The following is a 27,408-nucleotide window of genomic DNA, read 5'->3' as shown; positions in this document are numbered from 1 at the left end:
TGGGCCACTCTGAGGAGAAGGCGGTGTCCACACAGCGTGGGGGGTGGCTTGCAAGCCCGGGGGCGGTGGTTGTCCTGGAGGCAGGAGGCGCCGGCAAACGTGGGCTCTCCACAGCCTCCGCGAGGCTCGGCAGCCACCGGCAGAGCCGCCACGGCCCAGGGACACAGCCCATAGGCTGTGTGTGAACCCAAGCAGGCGCCCAGCGCTGCCACGGCCACGGCGGGGTAATGTGTGCGCCAAGAATGGAGACTAAACAATCAAAACATGGAATACGCAAAACCCATGCATCCACGAGGAAACGGGAAGAGAAGCTAATTGCCACGATCGCAAGTGATAATTGTCCCAACTCCTCCTTACACTAAAGACTAGAAAACAAGTGAAAACTCAGAGAAAGCAACAACTTAGTGCAGAAAACTATCGGCCTTCCCAGTGGGACGGGGGCCCAGGGGGTGACACCCTGGAAGCCCGGCTGCCCCAGGAGACTCGTCTGGCCTAAGGAAGGGGCTGCTTCAGGCAGGAAGTATGGGCATTGCTAAAACCATGAGGTGATGGCCACGCTCGCTGGGGAGGTGGCGGTTGGTGCCATGCTGGGGTTCCAGACATGGTGTGGGCTGTCGCCACATTACCGGGAGACTGGTCTTGGTGTCAGCCCCAGTGGCAGGCTGGAGAAAGACTCAGGGGACTCGGAGACATGACAACGGGGTGTCAAGTCTGAAGGAAAGCAAGCAGAGCCTAGGGGACCACGGACGGGCCACCACCAGTGGACCAGCATCTGCATCACGGAGTCCCAGCTGTGGGAGATGAGGAATATGGCCCGAGAATCCCAAGTTGGATAAAGGCATGAATATAAACGTCAAAGCAGCTCTCCGAACTCTAAGATGAACCCAAAGAGACCCACGCAGGGACACATTTTAATCAGACCTTTGAGACAGAGGGGGAGAGAGGTGACCCGGTGCACACGAGGCCACAGCAAGATCGTCAGCAGATTTCAGAGACTCCGGAGGCCAGAGGGCAGTGGGCCAACATGTACAAAAGGCCAAAAGGGAAAAACCGTCGACCAAAAGCCCTTCTCCAGCAAAACTGTCTTTCCAAAGTGAGAGAAACCAGGACGTTCCCAGATGAACAAAAGCCAAGGGCCTTGCAAGAAATGTGCCCAGAGCCCAGAGGCCAAACGGAGACACGGGGCCTGTCGCTGGAAGCCACCAGGAGAAATACAGCCTCAGTAAAGGTGAGTGCACGGGCAACATAAAACCTAGTGTTCTTGTCAAGGTGCTTTAACTGTGGGTTTTGTTCTCTACACGATTTAAGAGACTAATGCTTTTTTTTTTTAAGCAGGTATTAGTCTAAGAGCTAATGTTATTGTCACTTTGGTTTGTAATCCACGTTTTGTTTTCTACATAAATTAAGAGACTAATGCATTTCAACCATTATGAGTTTGTGGTTCTGGACACACAGTCACAGAGAAGTAATTCTGTGACATTAACACCTGAAAGGGGTGGGGGCCACGCTATAAGGAGCAGATCGTCTACACACTGCCGAACTGAAGCGGCTATAAATCCAAATCGGAGTGCTTTAACTTCAGGATGTTGAATGTGAGCCCTTGGTAACCAGGCAGGAAATAGCTACAGAATGTACGCAAAAGGAAATGGGAAGGAGTTTAAACATTTCACTATAAAAGAGATCAACGTAACACAAAAGAAGACAGTGACGCCGGAAAGTGAGGGGCGGCAGGACAGAAGCAGGGCCTCTGCACCAGTCGGCCCTGACAGGGACGCACACTCTGACACATGCAGCAATGTGGCAGACCCCCGAGGACAGTCACAAAAGACAATACCACGGGATTCCACTTCCATAAGGCACTGAGAGCGTTCAAATCCCGAGACAGAAGGTGGCAAGGAGTTGTCCTGGCCGGGTGGGGGCGGTGGAGAGCGTTGCCCGGGGACAGAGCTTCTCCCGGAAAGTGGGAGAGTTCTGGAAAGCATGGCGGAGGTGCCTGCCTGTTATGACTATATGTAATCTACTGAGGTGTGGACTTAGATACGGCTGAGATCGTGACCTCTGTGCGGGGTGTCCTAGCTGAAGAACAGCGGCGACGGGGGCTGGTGTGGGGCCGCTGGTGCATGTGAGTGTGGACCGGGCGCTGCCTTGGGGAGGGGGCTTCTCTCTCTGCCCCAATGATGGAGGACGCTGCACGCGACTCGCTTTAGTCAACGTAGTTAGGACATGAGATGGGGGTGCTCTGAAATGTGCTCGTGTGGCTGGCCCTCGTTCCGGGGCTACAATCATTGCCCACGAGAAGCTCCTGCCAGGGAGGCTGCTGCCCGTTCACCTGCAGCCTGGACGGAGCTGCCCGGCTGAGCCCAGCCTGCACATCTGTGACTGTGAGACATCATGCTTGCTGCTGTGACCAGCTGCTGAATTTAGGAGTGCAGTAAGTGCTGACTTGCTCACTCAGGAGGGGCCGTGACATGGTGGTTTCTGCAGGAGAATCTCCTTCTTTATCTCAGAGGCCGGTGGAAGTTTTCTGGGGGGGGGGGTGTTGAGTGTTATGATGTTGCTGGATTATTGGAAGTGGATCAGCAGAACAGACAGACGGACAGACCAAGCAAATGTGGCAAACGTTGACAGGGATGGGAGCCAGGCAGCGCACAGATGTTCAGTGCTATTTTACCTGCTTTTCCTTACGTTTGAAATTTTTCTTAATTAAAAAAAGTATCAGCGGTGACTACACATATCACGATGAGCACTGAATAAGTGCTCGAATCAGTGCCGAATCAGTGTTGTACACCTGAAACTAACAGAACATTGTATGTCAACTATACTTCACTAATAAATATTAAAAAATAAATTAAAAGGTTTTAAAAAGAATCAGTTCCACACGGCAAAGGCAGGCAAAATGAAAAGGCAACCTACAGAATGGGAAAAAATATTTGCCATCCAAAATATATAAAGAACTCACACAACTCAATAGCGAGAAAACAAACAGTTCAATTAAAACTGGAAAGGGGACCTGAACAGACATTTTTCTTTTTTTTAATAGAGAATAAAATTAAGGTAGTTCTTACTGACGGGGCGGGGCGATCAGGTGGGCAGTCCCTGGGGGTACTACACAGCTCTTCTCCACGCCCCTAAACACACGCTCTTCTAAAGGAGACAAGCGGACGGCCAACAGACACATGGAAATCACTCAACGTCACTCATCATCAGGGAAACGCAAGTCAACCCACAATGAGGTGTCACTTCACAGCTGTCAGAAAAGCTAGAATCAGAAACACTAGAAGCAACAGGTGTCGGCGAGGACGTGGAGAAAGGAGAACCAAGCTGGTGCAGCCAGGCTGGAGAACAGTGTGGCGTTTCCTCAAAAAGTTAAAAATAGACCTACCCTGTGATCGGCAATTTCACTTCCGGCAATACACCCAAGGAAATGAAACGACTAACTCAAAAAGACATCTGCACCACCATGTTCACAGCAATATTATTTACAATAACCAACCAGTGGGTTCAGCCTAAGTGTCTGTCAACGGATGATCAGATAAAGAAAATGGGGCATACATACAGTGGAATAAAAAAGAAGGAAATCTTGCCATTTGGAACAGCATGGAAGGGCCTTGAGGGCACTGTGTTAAGTGAGATAAGCCTGCCAGAGAAGGACAAATACTGTGTGACCTCACTTACGTGTGGATTCTAAAAAACCCAGGCTCATAGACATGGACAGCAGCGTGGTGGTTGTGGGAGGCGGGGGCGGGCAAAAAGGTGCAAATTTCAGCTGTCAGGCCTAGGGATGTGACACCCAGCACGGTGACTATCGTTTAAAAGGGAAATCAAGGGGACATCACAGAGCTGCTGAGGGGACCCGCGTCTCCTGAGATGAGCCCAAAGGTCTCCCGCAGTCTGGGCTCTGCGTGGTGCAGGACTTGGCCCTGGCTTCCCAGCGTCAATGTGAGTGCTCCCCTTCCCAGCACAGTCTACGAGCTCTCACCTGCCCAGGGCTCGGCCCCAGCCTCACCTGAGCTGCATGGGACTGAGGCCGGACCCAGGATGCACTGCATAGGCACCACCAGGACCTCCCTAGAGGTGCCGGCTCGGGCATCTCTGGACTTACTGCACATTTCTTCGGGGAGCACTTCAGCGGAACAGAAAATCCACCCGTCTGAGCCATAAATGAGACGTTTCCTTCCAGATCTTTGTTTATCTAAAAAACAAAACACCCCAACCACCATAACGTTTGTAACTTTACCACGGGCTGGACCTGGGCATGGCAGCCGCTGAGAGGAGTCTCGCACTGGCCAGGGCCCATTAGAACATTCTAACATGCCCCGTTTAGACCCAAGAACACCACCAGGTCACACCAGCTGGCTGGCAAACCATCAGGACAGCCTTGTAGTTCTTCCCGGCATCAGGAACATGCAGAATATGTTTGGAAACAGAACAGGGGCCTGGGACCCCTACTGAGGCCCGTGTGTCCCTCCTCCATCAGCACATTAGTGTCCGCAACACCCGAGGAGGAGACCCGGTTCCACCCACCACCCACTCACGATGGAGGGAAGTCCCTTTACATCATCTGGTTTCGGAACAGACACTCACCATGGGCTTGAAGGTGACAAGTACTTCGCAGGACATCCCGGCTGACATGGGACCAGGGGGATCAAATCTGCAGGCACAACCATCCATGGGGTACGTGATCAGATCGACAGGGAAGGCGCCGTGGGGCTGTAATCAACTGTGTGGCTGCCATGGCCCGGAGCAGGCACTGAGCGGGCCTTCTGGACCCCGTCCTGACTGTTCTGGGTGCCGTGCCCCAGGTCCCAGGTGCCCCAGGTCCCAGGTCCCAGGAAACATTCAGGTAACATCTGAATGTGTACAGAGTGAGTGAGGGGCCAGGTGCCATGGGGTGAGCAGTGACCAGGGTTCCTGGAGGACATGCATGTGCCTGCCTGGACCAAGGGCAGGGTTTCAACACCAGTGTGAGGGGCTGTGAGCCAGGGAGGGGGCCCTAACCCTGCACACAGCTGGGACCCTCTGAACCCCACTTTCAGGGAAAGATCCGGGGAAAGATCCCCAGCTTCACAGGGAGATTCAAGGGCATTTGGCTTGTTTTGGTCTGGATCCTGAGTGAGGAAAATACGCTCCCAGAGAATCTCTAATGTGGGGTGTGTTTTCACAAGGTTCGATTTTACCTAAGGTGCTTGGATTAGAAGGATACAAGTTAAAAATTTAATAGAATTGTTTTCCCCTTGGCTGGCAATGACCTCATGGCACCAGGCAGAAGCAAATCCAAAACTTCTCTGGTTGTGAGGGAAGGTTCTTGATGCCGCATCACAGAGACCCCGGGGGGCAGAGTCCCACTGGTGAGAAGATAGGATTCCCTTGTTGGACAGGAAGCGTGGACGCCAGCAACACACGTGCAGACAGAAGGCCAAACTCCAAGAGCCTTGGATGAGAGAACGACTGATGGCGACTTTGAGAGATGTAATGTTAAAAATGATCAAGGACAGAAATAGAGACTCACAGACATGAGAAAGGAACCAGTCACCATTGCAAAGTGGTTGCTGGCCTGAGGCAGGATGCGGGGCTTCTGGAAATGAGAAGTATGGCCCCTGAAACAAGAGACTCGGGGACAGTTTCAACAGTCAGTCAGACACAGAGAGGAGGATGGACTGAGGGTCGGACTCGAGAACACACCTGGACACTCGGCTGTTCAGACGTCTGGGTCCTCAGTGAGCTCTAACGCGTCTAAGAAAATCAGCCCACAGCCGATACACTGTGGAGGAGCTGCAGGACCCTGGAGACAGGGAAGTGTCAAGGCGACCAGAGGGAAGCCAGACAACCCACCAAGGGCTGTACCTTTGGGCTGAAAGGCAACTTGGCAGCAGGAGACGGCGGGGGGGGGGGGGGGGGATAACCTCAGAGTGGGGATCCCAGCTCCAGCCCCGGCAGGGACTTCTTCAGGTGCCAAGGGAACAGACACCCCGAGTCTGGGCCCCTGAGGCCCCCCAGAGACCCGCAGACCAGCAGGAAGAACAAGTAGACCACAGGAAAATCCTGCGCCTCCAGCATGACTGCAGGACAGAGTAAAGGTGCTAAGCAGCAATTTCCGGCGGTGCTCTGCCCACGCAAGGCTTTGCAGATGGTGGAAGGGTCCAGAACGCTGCAGACATGGGAACGCAGGTCCCATGTCTAACCTACAGCAGCCCCCGGAAGAGAACAGCGTGTCCTGCGTGGGAGAAGCCGACCAGAGTCCAGGTCAGCGATCACAGATCCCAGAGACAGGTCGTGGGGATGGGCCGCGGGACCTGTGCTCCAGCCAGGAGTCCTAGAGCCGTCTGGGGCCATCGCGGGCCCCCAAACGCATCGACTAAAAACTGGCAGAAACCAGGAGAAGCTTTTTTAAAACCAAGGGCAAAATGCTAAGAAGAAGAAGAAGCAGAGAGACATTGCAGCAGACACAAGCAGGTCAGCACGAGAAAATGAGGGAAAAAAATAAAGCAGGGAAGAAGCAAGCGTTAAAGAGCACCAGACAGGGGCGCCTGGGTGGCTCAGTCGTTGAGCGTCTGCCTTCGGCTCAGGTCATGGTCCCAGGGTCCTGGGATCAAGCCCTACATCGGGCTCCCTGCTCGGCGGGAAGCCTGCTTCTCCCTCTCCCTCACTTGTGTTCCCTCTCTTGCTGTGTCTCTCTCTGTCAAATAAATAAAAATCTTAAAAAAAAAAAACAAGGAGCACCAGATAGATGTGAAAGAAGATCCAACTCGCGTGCCGGTGGGGTTGTAGAAGGAGGACATGGAAGCATGGTACCAGAGAGGACACGCAGACAGCTGGACGGACAGTCCTGGGACCTTAACCTTCACACAGAAAAGGCCCAACAACTGCTGGGGACATCTTCCCCAGAGAGGGCAGCACCAGGACATGGACAGGGACAAAAATGATCACGCAGACCAGGGCTGGCCTCAGACAACGTCACCCAAGCAGGCAGACAGAGCCGCCTCCCAGCAGAAGGCTTTTCACTGGGACCACGTGCTGTGTGGGCGTGAGGGCTGTGGACCGCGGTCTGACACCCAGGGGCCTGTGCCCCCGGCCCCCGCACCCCCAACCCGTGCCCCCCGGCCCCCATGCCCCCCAACCCATGCCCCCTGGCCCCCACACCCCCGACCTGTGCCCCCCGGCCCCCGCGCCCCGCGGCCTCTCACTCGATGTGGATGAAGTCCTGGAGATGATCCTCCACGCCCACCAGCTTGCAATAGTTAATGGTGTAGGTGGCGTTTATCAATGTGATCTTTTTCTTATACACTTTGCCAATATCAAAATCCTGGAAAAATCAGAGAAGTTATTCTGAGCCTGTCGGAGGGAAGCCGCCTGCGAGCATGCAACAGGCAGGCTCTCCTCATGTGCCCCCGATGCCCAGCATGCTGATGACATGACCAAGGTCTCAGAGACAAGCACCAGGAGCGTTGGGAGACCAGGAGCAATTCCCAAGGTTTCCCAACTTAGGAAGGGCCCCTCTGGGGACTCACGAAGAGCCGAGAGAGCGGGAGCAGGAAACAGCTTCCTGGGGACCTCAGCCAGTGTGGGGCCCAGGGCTGGCGCCCGACCCTGTCTGACGGACTCAGACGTGCAGTCCTCTCCTCTCCTGCAGAGTCTGGTGACTGTGACGACACATGAGCACTGACCTCCTCACTGTCCCTTCCCAGGGAGGCTGTCCCCTGGGACGAGGGCCCTCCTGGGGCTGGTGTCTGACCCCCCCCGCAACACCCTCAGCACCAGGGGAGGCCAGTAGGGCTGTGTCCCTCCTTCTGTGTGCCTGGGTGGGCTCTCGGGGCTCACCTTGAAGTGGATGAGCTTGGGCTTGCTATTGAAGGGGCGACCTTTGAACTCGCACCTGGACACCACCCGCTTGTGGGTCACTCTGCAGCGCACCTGCTCCGTGGTGCGGGCGAGGGTGTCCTTGTCCATCTTCGTCCCACCCACAGTCTTCCGGGCCACCTCCTCTTTGGGCACCTGAGGTTCCAGAGACACAGCGGCCGACACTCAAGGGCGAGCCCTGGCCCAGCGAGATGCTCTGCTCCCTGTGGCCGAGGGCAGCTCGGGGGCCCCAGGAGTTAGTGGCCCAGAGCCAGGGCCCAGAGCAGCCAGGGCAGGGGACAGCCCACACCGTCTGGCAGGCCACTTAGAGAGAGCCCCGGTGGCAGCGAGGCGGGTGGTCCTTACTTCAGAGAGAAAGGAAAAAAGAGAAGAGCAGACACATCCAGGGTCCCGGCAGATTTCTGGGAAGTAATGGCAGGGCAGGTTTCCTAGATTTTTGAATCGTTCACTTTATCTGTTTTTATTTATTTTATTTATTTATTTTTATTTTTTTGGCAGGGGAGGGGCAGAGGGAGAGAGATAATCTTTTTATTTTTTTTAAGATCTTATTTATTTGAGACGGAGAGAGAGAGGGAGCACAAGCAGGGGGAGTGGGAGAGGGAGAAGCCGGCTTCCTGCTGAGCAGGGAGCCCGATGCGGGGCTCGACCCCGGGACCCCGGGATCATGACCTGAGCTGAAGGCAGACGCTTAAGGACTGAGCCCCCCAGGCGCCCCGGGAGAGAGAGAATCTTAAGCAGGCTCTGCGCTGGGCGTGGGGCACCTCAGTGCTCAGTTGGTTGAGCGTCTGACTCTTGATTTTGGCTCAGGTCATGATCTTGGGGTTAAGAGATCAAGGCTCACGTCGGGCTCTGTGCTCAGCGGGGAGTCTGCTTGTCCCTCTGCCCCTCCCCCTGTACTCCCTCTTTCTCTCTCTCAAATAAATAAATAAATCTTAAAAAAATAAAATAAAGAGCTAAAGTCTCAGTAGCAACAAAGCAAAATAAAAAGAGTCGGATGCTTAACTGACTGAGCCACTAAGATGCCCCAGTTCCCTAGATTTTTAAATCAGGCCAAGAGGAAGGTTTTGAAACGTGCAACAGGAAGCAATGTTTCCTCAAACGGCACAAATAACGGTGCCTCCCCGAGTGACACTGAGTAACCAGGCACTGGGGCTCTCTCCGCGGCCTTGGCTCTGGGCCAGCAGAGTGGGCGTTTTGACCTCGTGGACCTGGAAGCAGGAATCGCTCACCTGGTACGGCTTATAGTCTTCCTTCCAGAGCCCGGGGACCTCAGGCTCAGCCAGCGTGTCATCTTCCCAGCTGGTGTTCCCGGGGTCCCCCTGGACAGACTCACTGGAAATGGCTTCCAGTAACTGAGGGGCTTTGGGGTGTGCGGCCCCGTCGCTGTCCTGCCGTTGAGGAAAGGAATTCTGTAGCTAATTACAGAAAACAGGGACTCTACAGATCAGCAAGAGGAAAATAACCCTCATTGTGAGCCACTTGGGCACATCTTTTTCTCTTTACCTGAGGACCAGAGCACAGTCTCTTTTGTAACTTTTCCCATTTAAAATATAAGTATCTTTACACAGCATTAAATTTTTCTCCAACACCCACAAAAGAATCCACAAGATACTGATTTATGGACCTACTGGGACCCTTTCCACCGACCCTTAGTTTTGCATTATTTCTAATTTTTGTCTGATTTTTGCCTCTAATTTTTGTCCTTCGTGGTTACCACCCAGAGGATGCCTGGTCCTGGAACTGGGCTTCAGTGGGGCCAGGGTGCAGCCTCCCTCCAGGGCACCTAGTGTGGAGGGGCAGGGAAGGCTCCTGGGGCAGCTGGCTGGAGACTCAGCCCAGGGGGCCAGGGAGGAAGGCGGGGGTGAAGGCCTGGAGATATGAGCCAGCTCAGTGTGGGGGTAGGGCTGGGAAGCAGGAAAAGACTGAAAACCACCTCAGGACAGAGTGAAGTCCCCACAGAGGCTGGAGGCCGAGGGCAGAGGCCTGAGGCGCTTTTGTGGGCCGCGCATTTGTTGGAGCCAGTGACCTGGACCTTCAGGTTTTGGGGTGCACAAGGGCAGAAGTGCTGCGCTGGGCTCAGGAGGGGGTCCTGATGTCCCTACCCCACACCCCCTGAGACAGGTAAACAGGTCACCTGACTGGGTGGCGGGCACGGAGTTGGCCCTTGGAAGGGATGAAGACGTGAATGGATGAGGGAATGCACAAGAAGGAAGATGCTGGTGTCTGGGGGCATAGATAGCCCTTGGCCCGGGACTGGCCTTTGGTCATTGGCCTGTCTCGGTTATGTGGGGACAGGTCAGGCGGCCTGAGCCAACCCTGTCGCTGGTGACACATGGCCACGGGCTTCTCCACCTGCAGTGGTATCCCCAGGGGGTGGCTCCCATGATGGTTGAGGCACCAGAGACCTGGGTCTGTCCTTGTACCTGTGCCGTCACCCGGGAAAGGACAGCTCTCTGGTGGCCTGCCACCCCACCCGCTGCGGAGAGGACATGACCGCCCAGCGTTGGGGCCTCCCAGCAAGGGCGGCCCAGGAAGAACATGCGGAGGAGAGGAAAAGCAGACATCCTGGTGCAGGACACGCAGTTTCTTCTGTTGGATCTTAGCTGGAGGGGTTTATACAATGACTCAAGGTCCCGGGCCCTCGGATCATCCGTCTGCTTCCCTGGAGGTACGCGCATTTGACGGGCAAGGGCACCCAGCTCACCAGCAGGTGACGGGAAAGCACTGCTGTGTCCCTCCCTTCACAGACGTCTGTGACACATCTCCACGTCTTATCCCTCAGAGTCAGCCGGTCTGTGGCTTTGGCAGGGGAAGACTGTTTCTTCTTCCTATTCTCTTCCTCAGCCGCCTCTTTCAAAATGCGACTTACGATCTCCTGCTTTCTGAGCTTCTGCTCCTCCTCGAAGGTGCTGTGGGAAAATGCCATGTGGGCCCAGAGGAGGCAAGATGCGAGCGGCCTCTGGCGGCCCAGGCAGCCCGGGCTCAGCTCAGCGGCCCTCATGAGCCCCTTCCGCAGCAGCGCAGGTCCAGCACCCCCAGGCACAGGGTTGCAAGGAGCTGGTCCTGGCACAAGCCCCCTGGCTCCTGAGGGAGCAGATGAGGTCAGGGTGGCCACCAGGCCGGAGACCCAGGACTCGGCCCTGCCTGGCCCAGACCCAGGCCCCACAATAAACCTTGACCCCACAGGAGCTGCCCCTTCCTCCTGGCTTCCAGGCTGGCAGCTGGGGCACTCCCTCTGAGGCACGAACCAACACCACACTCACTCATCCCAGCTGCTTCCTCCTGGCTCTTCCTGTGTGCCAGGACTGTGCCAGACTAGGGGGCTCGGGGGAGCTGATGCTGGGAGACCCTAGCAGGGTAGGGAGATGGCAAAGCTCCTGTGGTGACACTCAGGGCACAGTGACTCCCAGACGAGAGATGCCGTCCCCAGTGAGGCGACCGGGAGGCCACCCCTGGGTAGACCCTAACAGTGACCGTGGTTGGGGGCGGGGGTCGGGGGAGCCGGGAGTGCACGAGGCGGGCAGGGGCAGAACACTGACCTTGGGATCTTGGGAAGCCCACTCCTGCAGGGGGCTTGGGGGCGGGAGGCAGGGCGGGGTACAGCCTGGGGGGCGAGGCACCAGGGCCCTGCTGGGCTGAGGGGGGTCTCAGGGTGAAGGGCGGGGATGCTGGACACACTGAGGAGGCAGCACGGAGCGCCCGTTTGGAGGAGATCAGAAGTGGAGCCCCCAAGGGTGAGCTGCCGACAGCCCCCCAGAGGAGGGTCCCGGAACGCCCAGAGACAGAGTGAGCGAGACATGTTGTGGCCTCGGCGCAGCTCTTGAGAAACCAGGCAACCAGGCCAGGAGCCCGAGTGGGGCCGCGCTAGGGGTGATAGGGCTGGAAGGGTCTGTGCTCTGAGGCCGAGGGGAGGCCCCACTTGCTGGGGTCTGGATAGCAGCATGTGGAGAGAGGGCTGGAGCCCCCATCTGAGGGGAAGCCCAGGGAGGAAAGCAGCTTGGCTAACTGTGATGGACACGCCTCCCACGGCCCAGGGGCACCTGCCCTGGAGCGCCACCTCACACTCACCGTTTCTGGGCGTCCAGCTCCTGGCACCGGCGTTGATGGAAAAGGTGCTTGAAGGCGTCCCCACCTTGGCCCAGAATCATCTCCTTCTCGGCTTGGGCCTTCTGCTCAGCCAGCTCTGCCTTGGCCTGGCCCCATGCTTGAAATTTCCGGAGCGTTTCCTTGGGAACAGAGAGCAGGGAGGTTTATAGCACTGACACACGCATGTGCACACACACACACACCGGAACTTTCTATTGCACGGATGACGTTAAGTTAGCTCTGAGATGCCTGAATAGATGTCTGCAGAGCCCTACTCCCTCACCTGGCCCGCCCACCTACTGACCAACCCTCCTCAAGATCCTCAGGTGCTTCCCGAAAACTGAGTGCACTGTCTTCTGCTGTTCCACAGGACTGGCCCCTGGCCTCTGCCCCCGGCTGTTTCTTGGCCACGCTGGGCTTCCCTCCAAGAGGCCTGCTCTCTCTTGCCTCTGAGCCTTTGCAAATGCTGATCCCTTTCTTCCCTCTCCACTTTCGAGGCCTAACTGCCACACCCCAGGCCCCAGGGGGGTGTCACTTCCTCCAGCAAGATCCTGGGCCCCTGCACACGGCCTCACCAAGCCCTGGTCCTCCTGGAGCCTTGTCATCGCGCCTCCCACGGACCAGGCCCCATGAGGACAGGTCTGTGTACTTTCTTCCTGCCCAGCTAGTCACCTGGCTAGGGCCAGCACAGACCCGGGGGCAACAGATCCTGGGGGCAGTGACTGAGTGGTGAGTTGGAGGACACAAGACTCCCATCCGGAGGAGCAGGGATTCAGGAGGACAGGGCAGGGCAGGCCAAGCAGTGTACAGGTGTGGACCCCTGAGTGGAAGGACACATGCCTGCCTGGACAGGCTCATGGAGGATTGCGCGGGGCCCTGAGGGTGTCGGGAGGCTCTCACGCTGTCCCTCCCGGATTGCAGTGCATCCCGCGGGCCAGGGCCCATGACAGCTGAGAGCCAGGGCGCCTACCCTGTTGGCGGTGATGCTGTTCTTCAGAGCCAGCACCGCGTCCATGCGCCTCTTCATGTGCGCCCGGGACTTCCTCTCCTCCTTTCTCTCCTGTTCTCGAATTCTGCAGGAAGGTGCATTTTTCACCAGAACTGCCAAGGTCATATTGATGCACAAGTACAGAACCAGAAGGAGCCTGGGGGGTTGGTCATGTCCGCCAAGGAAATAACGGAATGTGGTGACATGAAAGGTACACACAAATTGCTGTTTGAACATCTGTTACGAGGAAACGCTGAAACACGTTTCCCTGGACTGGAGGCTCCTGCCATCTTACGGTAGGTCCTCATCTGAAAATAAGCAGGCAATCAGCTCAAAACTAAAAATAGTTTTATTATTTTTTCACAGTAAGGTGATGATTTAATAATAAAATTGGGGAATTTTAAAACAAAAACAAAGGATCAATTCTTACATTTCTTCTCTGGGGAATCAATGGGAAGAGAGTCTGAGAACGCTACCTTCTCAGGGAGGCCTTCAGGAACCTCACTGCGATCTTGTGATTCTTCTGGGCGTCTTCCACCAGCTTCTGGTGCCTGAGCCCGTGCTCCCTCTGGAGGTATATGGACTTCCTGCAGTGGCACAGGGCAGTGGAAACAGAAGGGCCTGAGCATCTGCTCTGGGGGGCCACGCCCACCTGGGGAACAGGTGTCCCTAAGAACCAGGCTGGCGGCAACTGTGTGCTTGTGCCGAGGGCGAGGGCCGGGAGGGGGACACGGGGCGGAGCGGGCACCACAGGCAGGCCGAGGACCACGCTGGTGGGGAGGGGCAGGTGAGGACCCCAGGAGTGGCCAGGGACTTGGCTCCCACGGAAAGAGCAGAGAAACCTGGCAATGGATTGTCTGGGGTGGGGAGAGGAAGAGTCGCGAGGACCTCGGGTAAAGACTGAGAGCTAAGGAGATGGGGAGTGGGAGTGGGGTGCTCTGGAGCCTGGCCCAACAGGAGGCCCCTGGACGGGGGCCGCACTCGGGGAAGGGCGAGGACTGAGCCCCTGGGAACGGCCAGAGCAGGAATGGGAAGGAAAAGTGACGTAAGGTCAGCGGGGTGGGGGGAGCTTGGGGCAGGGGTGGGGCTCAGGCAGGACCGCAGCTGAGCGGGCTCTGGAGAAGCTCTGGAGAGCCCCCCTCCCCGCTGCAGCAGGGCCTCACCACCTACCTGGCCCTCAGCAGCCGGTTCCGCTCAGCCTTCTCCAAGGCCGCCTCCTCCTTGGCCGCCTGCTCCTGGAGGCGCTTCCTGCCAGCCACCTCCTCCTCCTGGGCAGACTTGGGGCCGTCCTTGAGCGGTCGCTCCTGGATTGCAATGTGCCACATGCTGCTCCTTCAAACAAGAGGCCCTTCTGTTTCTGTCAGTGAAGGTGTTGGAGACCTGGGGCCGTACCCAGGCATAGTGTCCATGCCAGGGGTCTGGGAGTGCCTGGGTATCCAGTTTTGACAAACACCACGGAAGGTCATCTCTTCCTCCCGGGAGCCCTCTGGGCCTGCCGCTGCTGGAGAGGGAGGCTCCCCCTTCACCTCAGCACCAGCGGCCCCTGCCCTGCTTGAACCTGGATCTCCACTTCCTGAGTATCCTTGGGCACTCACCTGCACCTGCCCCCTCCAGGCCTGAGGACAGGCCAGGGACACGGGTGGGAGATGCTGCCTTTGAAGGGGGCTCCCTGTGGCTCTGGGACAGAGACAGGGCCGGGGCAGCACGGGGCATGGAGGGGACGAGGGCTGGTGCCATAATGGGCAGAGGGTCAGGGTTCTGGGTATGGATGGGTGGCAGGGATGTTTGGCTGATTGATTATAGGGTCCCTAGGCCTGAAAAAAGATGGTGTGTTTTTTTTTTTACTAAGGTCTCACTTTCTCTGAATAACCAGTGTGGTCAGTCAGAGAGAGGTGACCATGGAAGGAAGGTCAGAGGGCCAGAGAGGCTGCTGGAGGATGGGGAGGCACAGAGACTCGCCCCTTCCAGGGCTGAGCGGGCCTCAACTCCCGCTGAGTGGCCAGTCCACCCTTGGCTGAGAGCAGGCTAGGCCCCACTCTGGTACACGCCCTTCAGGACCCAGATGGTCTTGCACCAGGCTGGGCACGGCGATTTGTGCTCTCAGGAACGGTCACTTCCTCTGGACACAGGGCTTCCTTCTTCACCTGTGTCCTTGTTACTGCTGTGATTCTCTGAGGAGGCACAGTCGCTCAGCTCACTGTGCATCACCGTGACTTCCATACAATGATGTCATTTTAGAGACCAAAGTGCCGTGGTGGGGTGAAGGCTCAATTCACCGCGTGCCAGGCGCCTCACGGGCACAGCAGCTGGTTTTGCTGGGGAACGTCAACTTGAGACTCAGTATGAGGTGGCCAGTTCCCAAGATGACAGCCCGTGACCCTGCCTCTTGTGTGTACACCCTGAGCAGCTTGCACCCGCCTGGTCTCACGATGGATCCAAATGTGGCGGAAGTGGGTACATCACTTCCGAGATGATGCTGGGGTTTTTGCTTGGCTACTTCCCCTCTACCTCCACATTGCCCACCCTGGGGGCTCAGTGCCCTGTTGTGAGCAGCCTTAGGGGGAGGCTCATGTTGGGGAGAACTGAGTGATTGGAAGCTGATCCTCCATCCAGCCCAGTGAACCTTCAGATGATGCCACCTTGGCTGACATCCTCATGGAAGACCTTGAGTCAGAAACCCTCAGCTACACTGCTCCTGGGTGCCTGACCATCTAGGAAGGCTGAGGTAATGCTTGTCATGTTCAACTGCAGATGCACTGGACTCTGCTACACACAAGAACATGGATGCACCAGACCCCCGCTACACACAAGAACACGGATGCACCCGGACCCCTGCCACACACAAGAACACGGATGCACCCGGACCCCCGCTACACACAAGAACACGGATGCACCCGGACCCCTGCTACACACAAGAACACGGATGCACCCGGACCCCCGCTACACACAAGAACACGGATGCACCCGGACCCCCGCTACACACAAGAACACAGATGCACTGTATTCCTGCTACACACAAGAACACTGATGCACCTGGACCCCCGCTACACACAAGAACACGATGCACCGGACCCCCGCTACACACAAGAACACGATGCACCGGACCCCCGCTACACACAAGAACACGATGCACCCGGACCCCTGCTACACACAAGAACACGGATGCACTGTATTCCCGCTACACACAAGAACACGGATGCACCCGGACCCCCGCTACACACAAGAACACGGATGCACCTGGACCCCTGCTACATACAAGAACATGGATGCACCTGGGAACCTGACAAGGCAAGACCGCCAGCGTTTTTGTGGCTCTTGTAAAGACAACTGCGCAGCTGGGTGCTGGTTGATGAGCCCGAGCCTTGCGGCCAACTGTCAAGCAAGGGCCATGTAAATGCCCATCATCCTTCTGGCTTGCTCACAGATGGATCTACCATCCTGGCCACCTTTCTTTCCTCCCCTCTTCTCACTAGATTATGGAGAGGGTGTTGTGCTTTATCCCACAGGAGCCAGGGGCTCAGACTGGACTGTGCCTGCCTTACAGGGGGGATGGGTTACAGACTGATTCCCGGCAAGACTTGCTGTGGGGAGTGGGCAGCTGTGGTTCTTCCGGCAGAGGGGTGGCGTGTGGCCGACGCCCTGTCCCAGTCCTCTCTGGGCCCTCCTGCATGTCTCCCAGAGGCCACCTGGCCAGCACCTGGGGGAGGGGCCACTGTACAGGGGTGGGGGTGGGGAGCAGGACACGAGCCCCTCCTAAATCCCTTGCTTGCTTCTACAAGCTAGAGGTAATGCTGATGTTTACAACCTGGTCTGCAAAATACTGGAGACAATGCAACAGTCTCTTTTTCTGGGGGATGATTTTACAAAGGTTGTGAAACACTTAAAAAAATTTTTTTGAGGGGCACCTGGGTGGCTCAGATGGTTAAGCATCTACCTTCGGCTTAGGTCATGATCTCAGGGTCCTGGGATCGAGCCCCGCACCAGGCTCCCTGCTTGGCAGGGAGCCTGCTTCTCCCTCTCCCTCTACTGTTCCCCCTGCTTATGCTCTCTTGCTCTCTCTGTCAAATAAATAAATAAAATCTAAAAAAAAAATTTTTTTTTTGAGAGAGAGAGAGAGAGTGCGAGCAGGAATGGGTGGAGGGAGAGGGAGAATCTCAAGCCGACTTCCCACTGAGTGCAGAGCCTGAGATGGGGCTCCATCTCGACCCTAGGATCACGACCTGAGCCAAAATCAAGAGTTGGACGTTTAGCTGACTGAGCCACCCAGGCACCCCCAAACACTTTTTTAAAAAATGGTGTTGGCAGTTCTATGGAAGCACAAAGCTGGAAAGGGGAAAAAGGAAAAGAAGCAGGTTTCATAGTTCTTAAAAATGTAAACAAACATGGAGAAAGTGGGAAACATTTACGTGAAGTCTTATCCTGTCAGTGATTTCATTTAACGGGCTCCCTTCCAATTTCTGGGCAGCTGGAAGGTCAAGCACACAGCAACTGAAGGGCGGTGTCCTGCCACCCGGCTGGAAGGGCCCGTCCGCTCCCGCCTGACTCACTCGCTCTTCTGCAGCAGCGCCTTGATTTTCGACTGCAGGTCTCTCTCGTTGTTCAGCTCCGTGCAGAGGCGTCTGGACACCGCCTGGAGGCGGCCCACGGCTGCGCTGCTGAGGCACAGGGCAGGTGAGCAAGGGAGGTGGGGGGTGGCATCAGCCTGGCCCCGGGAGAGCCCCCTACAGCCGCCACCCAACAGAGGCCTTCCCAGGGCCACCTTCACCTGGCCTTTTCATCTTCCTGGGAGAAATCTGTCTAAACCAGCCAGCGGGGACGGCGATGGGTGTGAGGTCCTATGCCCGCTGCTGGCTGCTTGGCCGGGCACAGAACTTGCTAGACAACCCGCCCTGGTCATGCCACTGCCCACTTTCCTCCAGGGTCGGGGAGCCGGTTCCCCTTGTTCCAGCCTGTCGGAGCTGCAGGCCCGTTCAGATCCAGGAAGGCTCCAGCACACTCACCCCAAGACCATAAGCAGCCAGGCGGCCGAGAAGCCAGTGGAAGACTCTCTAGGTTCCGAGCCCACTCTGTAACCTCTCATTAGGTTCCTTCCCCTCTGGCTTTCCGGACTCGGGGCTGGCCAGTGCACTACCTGGTCATCCGAGCGCCCAGGTGTGTTCTGAGATAATGATGGGGGTGCTGGGCCGAGCGGGGTGGCCGGTGGGGCTGCCCTGTGGGAACAGCCTCGGCTGACACTGACCACAGGACCCGGCTGTGTGGATATCATGGGGCAGGACCCCAGGCATGTGCAGCTGGAGAGTGGGTTTCGAGCTGGTCAGTCAGGCCCTCATTTCCAGACACTGGCCTGCTGTGTCCCATAGAATCAGGTGGATTTCAAAACCCTACAAAAGAGCCTGTTTCTCCTGGCGGGGGCCGGGGCTGCAGGCCTCACGAAGCTGTTGCTCCATGCACTAGCTGGCTCCTCGTCCTGGGGCCCCCAGGACCCCTGCCTCCAGCAGCCAGGAGCCCCTCTGCCCTCCTGGGGCCAGTGGGGCCAGGTGTTCGCCTCTGTGGCTGGCGCTCTTCCCTCTCCCGGCAGCAAGTGGGGCAACTCTCAGACTCCAGCTCAGACCGCCAAAGTCCCGCTGCATCCCTTCTCAGCAGGGTGACCTTGGGCAGGTCACTTAGTGTCCCTAAGTCCCTTCAAGGGCTGCTGTAAAATTACAGGGTTGAAGCACATGGACGCCATCTGGCTCCCAGGGGGACCTCAGGGCGCATCTGTGGACGCCAGCCCCAGGTGCACGCAGAGCTCCCAGAGCTCCCAGCTGGCATGTCCGTGCAGTAGCCATGCAGGTATCGGACACCCTTGCCTGCCCTGCCCTGCCCCCTAGTTTTGGTAGTGGTACCACCTAGCTGGCTGTTCAAGGCAAAGCCAGTCCTGATGTTTCTTCCCCTTAGCCCACTGGTATCCCTACATTGTCCCCACAGAGTGGCCCCTCTGTTTGGGCGCTCCTGGGGCTTTGCACATCCTCACCCCCCAGAATGTTCTTTCCCGGTCATTGCAGGCAAGTTGTTTTTGTCACTCAGGTCCTAGCCTGGAGGTAACTTCTCAGGAGGCTTCCCTGGATACCTGCCTCAAAGGGATCACCCCTCCTGACCTCATGGCCATCAGCTTTCTTGTCTTGTGATGACAGGTTTCTTTGTTTCCAATTTGGGTTGTGTCCGTTTCCCACACTGAAGGGCAGCTAGTCTGCTTCCTCATGTACCTAAAGGCTGCAGGTGTTAGTATAGATCAAGGTTTGGGGGAGACTAGATGCCCCTCTGTGGCACTGCACTGGTGATCCCCAACCTCCTGCCCCCCTCGGCGCCCAGTGCGCATGACCTACGTGTTGTTGGCCTCTTTTTCCGCAGCCACCTCAGCCGACACGCTCGCCTGCTGTTTGGTGATGAGATCCATCCTCTGGCGGCAAGCATGCAGCTCTCCTCTGAAAGTAAGCCAGAATCTAGATGAATGCTTCCCTGGAATCCAGTCTCGCTGCATGCTCACCCAGGTGCCTGCGACTGTTACCCATCTTCAGAAAAGGACAGTGGGGCTCAGGGCAGTGAGGGGACTAGGCCCTCACAGACCATGTTGACATTTCCCTCCAGCTCCTCTCGCCAAGGCTAGGGGCCATGGTCATCTGTCCCCCTCACCCAGGCCAGGGGCTGAGGTCACGTCTTCTTTCCAAGGATTCCTCTCACATAATCAAGTTGCATGATCAGGGTCCTGGACATCTGTTTTCTTGAAAGTCACCTGTGTGACCTCAGCCCAAATGAGAATTAACATGAATCAACACAAATGAATGAGCTCAGGCATGTCAAGGGCACGGGGGAGAGGCCTGGGAGGGCTGTGCGCAGGGCACACAGCTGTAGCCCCTCCTCAGTGTTCTAGAACTCACAACCGATGTGTGGGTCTAGACTGAAGTCCGATTCAAAACTCTAGCTCCTGTGATTAAAACAGCAGAACCAAAGTAGTTCTAAATGACTTCCGGAGGACACGCAGGGAACTGCCATACGGACGGGTATGCGGTGGCAAGGAGATGTCCGTTTCCTTAGGGGAAGTAACCAAGCCAAGGTTCTGCACAAAGATGTTTTTGTATTTTTACTATTTAGGAGTAAAGTATGGTGATCTCTGCAATTTGCTTTCAAACAACTTAGCAAAAAGAAATCACATAAATGTACACATACACAGAGAAAGAAATGACAGGAAAAGGTTAACAGTGGTGTAACCGTGATAGGTATTAACATTTCCAAAAGTTTCCAACTTTTCTGTATGATTCAGCTTTTCTTCACAGACTTTCGGGGAGCACGCTGAATCAGTGTTAGTGCTGATGGAGCTCGAGGGGCCCGTAAGGGCAGAGGACCGGACCATCTGAGGGCAAGTCCCACCCAGACAGGTCACCAGCCAGGCCCAGGCCCAGCAGGAACAAAGCGGGCACCCTCTGCACACTTTACGTGACAGCCCAGAAGGCAGGAGGAAGTCTGTCCATCAAGGACGGCCAAGGTCCCTCCTGCGGGGCCTGTGGGGTCAGCAGGGTCAGAGGGCTGGCCAGGGCAATGCCTCCTCGGAAAAGGGTAGCCCCGCCCACTGCCGCTCACCCCGCCCACCGCCCTACCTTTTCCCTGCTCGCCACGCCCACCGTAGCTCCCTCCCCGCAGCCTATCATCGCTTGCCACGCCCACCGCTCGCTGCGCCCACCACCTCTCATGTCCACCCCCCCGCTCTCTCCGCCCACCACCCGTCGCTCCACCCACCACCAGCCCTGTGCCACCTTGCCCCGCCCACCACAGCTCACTCCCCCTGCAGCTCATCCCACCTGCCGCCTTCACCATTGACCACGTTCACCCCGCCCACTGTGGCTTGCCCCACCCACCGCCCCACCCCACCCAGCGCCCCACCCCACCCACCCACCCAGCGCCCCACCCCACCCACCCACCCACCGCCCCACCCCACCCACCCACCCACCCACCGCTCACCCCCGCCCATCACAGCTCTCTCTATGGCCCCGCCCATCACCACTCGCCACGCCCACCACTTACCACGCCTGCCGCCGCGTGTGGCGTTCACCATTGCCCCCCCGCACCCCCCCCCGCCCACCACCCACTCCGCTCACCACTAACTTGGTTTTCTTTTCTTTTTAAATTTATTTGAGAGGGAGAGAATAAGGGGGATGGGTGGGGAGGAGGGTCAGAGGGAGAGGGAGAAGCAGATTCCCACTGAGCACCGAGCACCAAGCAGGTGGCCAGGAAGCAGGTGGCGGGTGGGTCCCAGTGTGGTACTTGATCCCAGGACCCCGGGATCATGACCTCAGCCCGTCAGACACTTAACTGAGCCACCTGGGCGCCCCTCACCTGGTTTTCTGAATGAAAAGCTCTTTCTCTTCACGCAACTTCTCTAGGTGGCTCAAGGTCTTTCGCAGGTGGCGTGCCTGGAGTCCATCTGGGATGGCTGTTTTCTTCTTACTTATATCAGCATCAGCGTTGTGCTGTTTCTCTGGGCTTAATGCAGAAAGGACACCAACTGCCCTCGCAGCCCAGCTCCACCTTTCTGCAGAGGATGCCCAGGCTGGGGTGGGAGGAAGCGAGCTGCCCACCCAGATTGATTACCAGAGGCATCCTGAGTCAGCACTGTTCCCAGCTTCTCCAGGAAGAAATTCAGCCTCAAACTCTCGATCCTCTAGTTCATCTCTTTCTAGAAATTGAGGCAAGAGAAAAAAACAAAAAGCAGATACAGACATTCAAGTCTGAAGCACTGGTATAAATCTAGACAAGCTCACACTGATAGGCAATGATGCTGGTGGTGTCTTAGAGCAATGGTTCTAAAAGTGTGGCCCAGGGAACCCTGGTGGGACGGCCTAAAATCCTTTCAGAATGTCTGCAAAACCAAAAACTATTTTCCTAACAATACTAAAACATCATTTGTCTTTTTTATTCTCATTTCATAAGTGTACAGTGGAGTTTTCCAAAAGGCCGCATGATACATAATATCACAACAGACTAACACAGATGGAGATATGGAATCCAATTGTCTTCTGATAAACCAGATTTTTTCTGTTCATATAATAAATTTAGTTTTGCTAGTTTAAGTGAATAAATATAAAAAATTTTCAGCTATAATATTTAATACAGTAAATGTTATATGATATAATCAACATAAAAGCTCTTTGGGTCTTCAAGAATCTTTAAGAATGTAAAGGGGTCCTCTGACAGAAAACTTTGAGAAATATTGTCTTAGAGAATCTCTGTAGACTTCCAGCAAAACATGGCCAATGGAAATATCCAATAGCATATATTGCCACTCCTTCACTAAGTCTCAGTGAAAATGACTGGAAAGGAATTTAAAAAGGCATCAACGCAAATCACAAGGAATATGGGAAAGAAAGTGGACAAGAAAATCCTATACAATTTTAGAAGATGGAAAGGTGGGCACTGCTTTACCTCACGACACTCCACCATACCTCACCTCACAACTCCTCACCTCACCATACCTCATCTCACCTCAACTAACCTTACAATACCATACCTGACATCACCACACCTCACCATACCCCACCTAATCTCACCTCAGCTCACCTCACCAAATCTCACTCACCTCACTACACCACACCACACCACACTTCACCTCATCTCACCACACCTCACATCTCACCTCACCTCACCATATACCTCTCCTTACCTCATATCCCACACCTCATCTCACCATACCTCACCTTAACTCACCTCACTTTGTCTCACCCCACCTCAGCTTACCTAATCTCATCTCAACTTGCCTCACCTCATCTCACCCCACCTCACTACACCACACCTCACCTCACTACACCACACCTCACCTCACCTCACCATACCTCACCTCACCTCAACTCACCTTACCTCACCTCATCTCACCTCACCTCACCATACCTTACCTCATATCACCACACCTTACCTCACCTCACTTTACCTCACTTCACCTCACCTCACCATACCTTACCTAATCTCACCTCAACTCAACTCACTGCATCTCATCTCACCTCACCTCACCATGCCTCATACCATCTCACCATACCTCATCTCACCTCACATCACCATGCCTCACCTCAACGCATCTCACCTCATCTCATATCACCTCACCGCACCTTACTATACAACTCACCTCATCTCACTACACCTCACCTCAACTCACTTTACCTTACCTCAATAATCTCAACTCAACTCACCTCACTTCATACCACCACACCTCACCATACCTCCCCTAATCTCACCTCACCTCAATTCATCTCACATCATCTCCTTACCTCACCTCATCTCACCTCACTGTACCTCACCTTACTTCACTTCACCATACCTCACCCAATCTCACCTCACCTCATCTCACCACACCTCACCTCAGATTGCCACACCACACCTAATCTAAATTCACCTCACTTGGGCGCCTGGGTGGCTCAGTTGGTTAAGCGACTGCCTCCGGCTCAGGTCATGATCCTGGAGTCCCGGGATCGAGTCCCGCATTGGGCTCCCTGCTCGGCAGGGAGTCTGCTTCTTCCTCTGACCCTCCCCCCTCTCATGTGCTCTCTCTCATTCTCTCTTTCAAATAAATAAATAAAATCTTTAAAAATAAATAAATAAATTCACCTCACCTAATCTCACCTCAACTCACCTCACTTCATTTAACCATACCTCACCTCAATCACCACACCTTACCTCACCTCACTTCACCATATCACAACTCATTTCATCTCACCACACTTCACCTCACCTCATCATACCCCACCTTACCACACCTCACCTCACTAAACCCTACCAAACCACAAACCACACCACACTACACCATGTCTATCCTCACCTCAATCACCATACCACATCACTCCACACCTCACCTGACCTCACCAAACCTCACACCACCACACCTCACTTTATCTCACCTCACCCCACCTCACCATACAACTCACCTCATCTCACCTCACCACACCTCATCTGACCAAACCTCACAACACTACAAACCATGCCACACCACACCATGCCTCATCTCACCTCATATCACCATACCAAACCACTCCACACCTCACCTCACTTCACCTCACCACATCTCATTTTACCTCACCACACCACACCTCTCCTCACCTTGCCTCACCACTCCTCACCCCACCACACCGTGCCTTATCATACCTCACCCCACCACATTGCACCTCACCTTGCCTCACCTCACCTTACCACACCTCAGCATACTTCACCACACTTCACTCGACCTCACCACACCTGACCTCACCAAACCTCACAACACACAAATCACACACCACACCATGCCTCATCTCACCTAATATCACCATACCACACTCCACATGTCACCTCATCTTGCCTCACCACACCTCACCTTGCCTCACCTCACACCACACCTCACCTCACCTCACCACACCTCACCACACCACCTCACATCAACATGCCTCACCTCACCTCAGCTCACCTTACCACACCTCACCTCTCCTCACCTCACCACACTTCACCTGACCTCACCTCACTACACCTCACCTCACCAAACCTCACAACACTACAAACCACACCACACAACACCATGCCTCATCTTATCTAACATCACCATACCACACTCCACATGTCGGCTCAACTCACCTCACCAAACCTCACATCACCACACCTCACCACACCTCACCTCACCTCACCACACCTCACTTCACTTCATCTCATCTCACCTCTTCTCACCATACCTCACCTCATCTTACCTCAACTCACCTCACCTCACCACACCTCACCTCGTCTCACCACAGCTGATCTCACCACACCTTACCTTACCTCACCACACCTTGCCTCATCTCACCTCACCACATCACAACTCACTTCATTTCACCACACCTCACCTCACCATACCTCACCTCATCTCACCTCAACTCACCTTACCTCATCTCACCATGCCTTACCTCACCATACCTCACATCAGTTCACTTCACCCTCCCACATCTCACCACACCTCACCATACCACACCTCACCTCACCTCACCTGACCACATATCACCTCACCATAACTCACCTTACCTCACCTCATCTCACTACACCTCACCACACCTCCCTTCCCCTCATTTCATTTCACTTCACCCATCTCACCATGCCTTACCTCACCTCACCACACCTCACCTCACCATACCTCACTTCACCTCAACACACCACATGATACCACACCTCACCTCACCTCACCTGACCACATATCACCTCACCATAACTCACCTTACCTCACCTAATCTCACCTCACCTCACCATGCCTCACTTCACCTTGCCTCACCATGCCTCACCTCACCACAACTCACCTTATCACACCTCACATCAGTTTACCACACCACACCTTGCCTCTGCTCACCACACTTCAGTTACCTCCTTCACCACACCTCACTTACCAAACCTCAAAATACCACACCTCATCTTACCTCACCTCACCACATCTCACCTCGCCTCACCACACCACACCTCACCTCATTTCACTACACCTCACCACACCTCCCTTCCCCTCATTTCATTTCACTTCACCCATCTCACCATGCCTTACCTCACCTCACCACACCTCACCTCACCATACCTCACTTCACCTCAACACACCACATGATACCTCACCTCACCTCAACATACCTCACAACACCACAAACTGCACCACACCATACCTCACCTCACCATACTTCACAACACCACAAACCACACCACACCATACCTTACCTAATCACACCCCGCCTCACCACATCTCGCCTCACCAAACCTCACTTCACATCACCACACCACACCTCACCACACCTCACACCACCACAAACCACACACCACACACCTCACCTCACCTCACCACAACTCACTATACCTCACTTCACCTCACCATACCTCACCTTACCTCACCACACACCTCAACCTCCCCTCACACCACACCTCAACTCACCACATATGAACTCACCTCACCTCACCATACCCCACTTCATCTTACCACACCTCACCTCACCAAACCGCACTTCACCACACCTCACCATACCTCACCTCACCACACCTCACTACACCTCACAACACTGTGAACCACACCACACTACACTCACCTTACCACATCTCACCTCACCAAACCTCACCTCACATCATCATACCACACTCTACACCTCACCTCACCTCACCAAACCTTACCTCACCAAACCTCACCTCACCACACCTCACTTCACCTCACCAAACATCACCAACCCTCACAATACCACAAACCATACTTCACCTCATGTCACCTCAGGTCACCTCACTTCAACCCTGTTCACCTCACCACACCATATCTCACCTCAGCTCACATCACCATACTATGCCATACCACACCTCATCATCTCACCTCACCTCACTAACCTCACCACACCTCACATCAGCTCTCCTTATCACTTCTTACTTCATCACACCTCACAATGCCATAACTCGTCTCGCCTCATCTCGCTATACCTCACCACACCTCACCTCATCTCACCACATCACGCTTCAACACGTCTCACTTGATCACCTCACCTCACCTCACCATACCTCATATCACCTCACCTTGCCTCACCTCACATCACCATGCCTCATTAAACCTCACTTCCGTACTGAGAAAGGAGCCATCCTGGGGTTAAACGGAGGACCAAGGAAATTAGTCCAGGATTGTCCTGCCTGATGCCCAGCACTAGCCCAAATCAAAGCATATCTTAGAAAAATTTGAGATTATCAGTGATTTTTTTTAATCTAACAGCTTTCAGGGAAAGAAAACAAAAATAGGTCATATTCAAAGGATTGGGATAAAAATGGCATCATATTTCTCAATAAAGATGTTAGAACTAGAAAACTGTGTTCTGCCACTTTCAAGATTCTCAGCCATAATTTATCTTTCTTTCAACTAAAGACAGAAAAATATAAGCTCCCTCTTTGAGAAAAAAATATAAACTTAAAATATGTAGTCTTTCTGAAGAAAAGGAATTAACGGAAACTAGGAAGCACATCATTTATCTTCATTGTTGCTGAAACACCTGTTATTTGTGAAAAGACCTTATTACCATCTTCCACAAGTGGGACATTGTCCAAAAGCTCCTTCTTAGGAAATAGGCTAGCATCTTCTTCCATCTTGGGAAGCAGAAATTATCTACAAAAAAATTATTACAGATATAGATGAATAAGGTCATAGTTTAAAAAAAACCATAAGTATTGGATTTCATAAGAATTAATAATTTCTCTTATAAAAAGACATTAAGAAAATGGATAAGCCACAGCTTAGGAAAAAGCATTTGTAGCACATAAACCTGACAACAGTCTTATATCCAGAATGTATAAAGAGCCCCTAAATAGCAACAATATAAAGTCCAAACTCCAACTGAAAAGGCACAGAAATTTTAGGACAGACATGGTAAGGGAAGATACACAAATGGCCAATAAACTTGGGAAACTGCGTGTAGCAGCATTAGTCACTGGGGAAATGTGAAGTAAAACCACAATGAGACACT

At 54.6% G+C, this 27,408-nt stretch overlaps 1 protein-coding gene across 2 annotated transcripts in view; it reads right to left on the bottom strand.

Moving 5' to 3' along the window:
• CFAP74 (cilia and flagella associated protein 74) overlaps window positions 1-27,031 on the bottom strand; it is a 56,752-nt gene extending 29,721 nt beyond the window's left edge. Inside the window, exons 1-15 of one of the 2 annotated variants that reach the window (XM_088022649.1) lie at window positions 26,965-27,031; window positions 21,557-21,641; window positions 21,302-21,448; window positions 19,297-19,395; window positions 17,479-17,586; window positions 14,102-14,263; window positions 13,408-13,518; window positions 12,914-13,016; window positions 11,926-12,083; window positions 10,583-10,766; window positions 9,087-9,272; window positions 7,819-7,992; window positions 7,185-7,303; window positions 4,585-4,651; window positions 4,103-4,192 (exon numbers count right to left, since the gene is read on the bottom strand). In XM_088022649.1, coding sequence (XP_087878775.1) covers window positions 4,103-4,192; window positions 4,585-4,651; window positions 7,185-7,303; window positions 7,819-7,992; window positions 9,087-9,272; window positions 10,583-10,766; window positions 11,926-12,083; window positions 12,914-13,016; window positions 13,408-13,518; window positions 14,102-14,263; window positions 17,479-17,586; window positions 19,297-19,395; window positions 21,302-21,448; window positions 21,557-21,641; window positions 26,965-27,031 — 1,860 coding nt within the window. Of the gene's footprint in view, window positions 1-4,102; window positions 4,193-4,584; window positions 4,652-7,184; window positions 7,304-7,818; window positions 7,993-9,086; window positions 9,273-10,561; window positions 10,767-11,925; window positions 12,084-12,913; window positions 13,017-13,407; window positions 13,519-14,101; window positions 14,264-17,478; window positions 17,587-19,296; window positions 19,396-21,301; window positions 21,449-21,556; window positions 21,642-26,964 lie in introns of both variants that reach the window. The other variant, XM_088022650.1, reaches the window with a different exon arrangement.
• Window positions 27,032-27,408: the final 377 nt, after the last annotated feature.

Source organism: Eumetopias jubatus, unplaced genomic scaffold (genome assembly GCF_037043125.1).
Source record: "Eumetopias jubatus isolate StellerSeaLion01/CBP00866 unplaced genomic scaffold, mEumJub1_p1.0 scaffold_4, whole genome shotgun sequence".
Lineage (NCBI taxonomy): Eukaryota > Metazoa > Chordata > Mammalia > Carnivora > Otariidae > Eumetopias > Eumetopias jubatus.
This window is presented reverse-complemented; position numbering and strand designations above follow the sequence as displayed.